Source organism: Aegilops tauschii, chromosome 5, assembly GCF_002575655.3.
Source record: "Aegilops tauschii subsp. strangulata cultivar AL8/78 chromosome 5, Aet v6.0, whole genome shotgun sequence".
NCBI lineage: Eukaryota > Viridiplantae > Streptophyta > Magnoliopsida > Poales > Poaceae > Aegilops > Aegilops tauschii.
In genome coordinates this window covers 355,697,466-355,701,249 of record NC_053039.3, presented here as the reverse complement: position 1 = coordinate 355,701,249, position 3,784 = coordinate 355,697,466, and the positions used below count along the sequence as shown (strand labels likewise).

At 47.0% G+C, this 3,784-nt stretch overlaps 1 protein-coding gene across 1 annotated transcript; it reads left to right on the top strand.

Moving 5' to 3' along the window:
• Nucleotides 1-1,468: 1,468 nt before the first annotated feature.
• On the top strand, nt 1,469-2,509 carry LOC141022860 (uncharacterized). Its single transcript, XM_073499133.1, has one exon. It carries the CDS (start codon nt 1,469-1,471, stop codon nt 2,507-2,509), a length of 1,041 nt encoding a protein of 346 aa, XP_073355234.1.
• The last annotated feature ends 1,275 nt before the right edge of the window (nt 2,510-3,784 follow it).

The following is a 3,784-nucleotide window of genomic DNA, read 5'->3' as shown; positions in this document are numbered from 1 at the left end:
TTTCCTTAATTTTTCTACACGCACTTTGCTCGTTGTGGGTTGGGTAATTAAAGCGGAGAGAGATGAACGCTTGCATCTTCTCAATGCATTTATTATTTCACTCCATTATCTGTCTTAAATTTTCTATATGTACACTTTTCACGAAGTAGCTCTTTTGACACTATATGATGTGCAGAAGTTTGATGAAAACGCTTTGTAGTGATAACTTTTGCCGTTGAAACAAACAGTAAGAGGATGAACCACATTCTTTGAAAAGGAATGAAAGAGAAAATGAACATATCTTCGCAGCCCACTACAAAATGCAAAGGAAGAAGAAGAAGAAAAGACGCCTCCACATGGTGGACACCATCGCCTTGCTACACCAACCTCCATTATTATAATCCCAGGTAGTTTAACCCCGCTATCATCCGTACCTGGGAAGAGACACCCTCCGATAGGTGGAACATGCTTTAATTAAATTAACATACGCACATATGGGGAACCTACCCAAAGGAAGATCAGCATAGGGGGAAGAAGAATCTAGGCTGGCGATGCATCATGCAACTAAGCTTAGATTAGATTATTTGCTAGGGTTTGCCATCACATGAACCCCAACAACCCAGCAGCCAAATCTTTCAAGACCTTGCATGCCCATCACCATCACGAGATAAAGCACGATCCTCAGGAGCACCCGTATGATGAGTTCCCCTTAAAGAGGCATCACCAAATCTGACACAACAATATATTGAATCATTTTCGACGGGAAGAGTCCGGTGTGTTTATTAAGTCCATAATGATCCGCAGGATGGATTTAATATGTTAGAGGAAATTAACATAATGGTCATATATATAACAAAAAGTTGAAACATAAAATATTTTAGTATTATAGTGAAAATACATGCCCATTTTAGCCTCCACACGTCGACGCTGAGTGCCTGAGTTTTTGTAGCACGCTGATTTTATGTTACGAGAGAGTGAGACAACACTACCCAAGAAAAAGACCATTTCACAAAAGAACACGTAATAAGTTCTTATGATCAACATTTCAATCTTCTCGGTTTACTAGTTTAAGTTGTTTTGAGTACATATATACACCATCCATTCCAAATTTAGTGTCTCTGATTTAGTACAAAATTATATTAAATCAGTCGCATGAAGGGGCATGAAGCACCGGCTCTCCATGTTCGCTGATGACGTGATGATCTTCACCAAGCTGCATGATCAAGATCTCCGATCCTGCACTTCCCTCTTGCAAATCTTTGGCGGCGCCTCGGGCTTGCATGTTAATCTCAACAAGAGCGCACCTTACCTAATTCAGTGCTCGGCAAAAACTTGGGAGAGGGTAGTAGAAACAATTGGATGCCCCGCGGGTGCTTTTCCTTGCAGATATCTCGGTATACCGCTCACAATTCGAAAGCAAACGGCGAATCAGCTATCCGGTCTGGTAACTCAGCTTGTTGATGCTCTTCCCTGATGGAAGGCGGCCTCTATGCCCAAGAGTGGTCGCCTGCTGTTGATCAAGACCGTGCTATGCGCAATCCCGCTCCACGCGATGTTGGCACTTGACATCCCTCCGAAGACTATTGCCGCCATGAACAAGATCTGCCGTGGTTTCCTTTGGTGCGCAAAGGCAGAGGCAAATGGCGGGCAGTGCTCTGTGGCCTGGGACTCGGTTTGCACTCCTATGTGGGCAGGAGGCCTAGTTATTCCGAACCTTAGATGGCTAGACGTCGCAATGCGGTCTAGATGGTCGTGGTTGCAAAGATCTGACCCCTCTCGGCCGTGGGCCGAATTCACCTTAACCGTGCCTGAGGCATCGCGACAACTATACCGAGCAGCTACCCGATTCACCGTCGGGAACGGGAGGAGCACTTTATTCTGGGAAGATGGATGGCTTGAGGGACAGCGGCTCCAGGACATTGCACCGTCGCTCTATCAGAGAGTTCGAACAAAAGTACATCGCACCTACACGGTACATGAAGCCCTCTCCACAAACACCTGGGCCGCTGATGTTGGCCCTGAACTCACCCCGGCCTCAATCTGGGAGTATCTGCGCCTATGGGAGATGATCACGAGGCAGCAAATCCAGGAGGACCTCCCTGACTCCATTTCCTGGGCATGGGAAAAGAATGGCATGCACTCCACTAAATCAGCCTATGCGGCAAAATTTTGGGGAAGAGAGGTAGCACCGACTGCGTCATTCACATGGAAATCCAGAGCCCCACTCCAGTGTAGATTCTTCGTTTGGCTCGCCCTCAAGGACAGATGCTGGACCTCGGACCAGCTAGCCAAGAGGGGCCTGGATCATCAGGAGGCCTTCCCCCTTTGCGACCAAGAGGAAGAGACGATAAACCTCCTTATGCTGGACTGTGTTTTTGCTTGCGAGGTTTGGACAGAAGTCTGCATGGCACTTGGCAAACAGGAGTGGACGCCGTCAGGAAACGAGAAGCTGCAGGATTGGTGCCTAACCAAAACTGGCACCGGGAGCGATGGGAAGGACATCCAGGCCGTGCTCACGCTAGTTCTCTAGGAAATTTGGAAACACCGGAACGCGATCATTTTCGATGGGGCTACCCCATCTGTAATGCATATTGTAACTACGATTGAGCACGAAGGCCGGGCATGGAGGCAGGGCTGATCAGAGGGGACACAACCTCTTTCTTGGGAGCGTTGTCCTCGTGGGCTACAGCGAGAGTGTAGGCTAGATATAGCAACGGCGGAGCTGAGCTCATGTATCACGGCATGTAACCTCAGTGTGGAGGGACTCTCTACCCCACTCCTCTCTTTAATATATAGTACGCACACTCGTGCGTATTCGAGAGAAAAAAATATTAAATCAGTCACACTTAATTTGGAACAACGGAAGTAACGTGCTTGCTTTGGTGCTAAAAAGTTGTGTTGCCAATGTTTAGTCAAGGCAAAATATGGGCTACCAATTTATGTTTTCAATCTCTCAAAACTTGCCAAATGTTAGCGTGCCAATTTGGTGGGCAGCTAATTTTTGGCTACCAATCAAGCATATACTCATAATAAGATTATTTCCCGCAAAAAGATAAGGTTATAATTAACAACTAGAACTATACCCAATAGCTATACGAGCCTCGACCATACAAATCCCTCATCTCATTTGCTCCAATGAAAATCCAGCCACGACCTTTCACTGTGGTATGCACCCTCACATGCCTCCATGCAGCATCTCTTCCAATGTGTCAATCAAAATCGCCACCCCCCCCCCCAAAAAAAACGAAACCTCCCTCATTTCATATTTCCAAAGTTACAAAACCATGACATAGCCTAAAATTGGGCCTGGGGTAGCCCGATGCGACCAACCTCGGTGTCTGATCCGAGCTCGGTCCTCATTTTCCTACCCAAAGGCCTAAAACAAATCTTGGGGTGTATTTCAAGGGTTTTTCTAAGTTTTTTATTTTTGAATCTTGAATTTTTTAAGTATTTTAAAAATAAAATTATGATTTTACCTGCTAGATAGGGCTCATGCTTAGCCTTTTCAAGTCAGGCTTTGCAAGCTCAGCCCAGAGTATGCCCAGTTTTATCCTAACCTCTATCACACCTCCCACCACTAAGAGCAACTCTAGCAGACCCCGCAAAACGCTCCGGCCCGCAAAATAACCGCCAAATTGCGGGTCGGGGCAAAAAATCTGCACGACCAGACCCCACATCCGGCACCGGCCCATAAAATATTTTGCGGGGCGCGGCAAATCTTCTCCCCCAACCTCTATCTTCACGGGCTGGGAGGCCGACCCGAGCTCAACCCCCATCCGGCGCGAGATTTGGCGGGAGGGACATT

What these genes read in the sequence shown, in the direction of transcription:
- LOC141022860 (XM_073499133.1), top strand. Translation starts at nt 1,469, where the DNA reads ATGCCCAAGAGTGGTCGCCTGCTGTTGATCAAGACCGTGCTATGCGCA.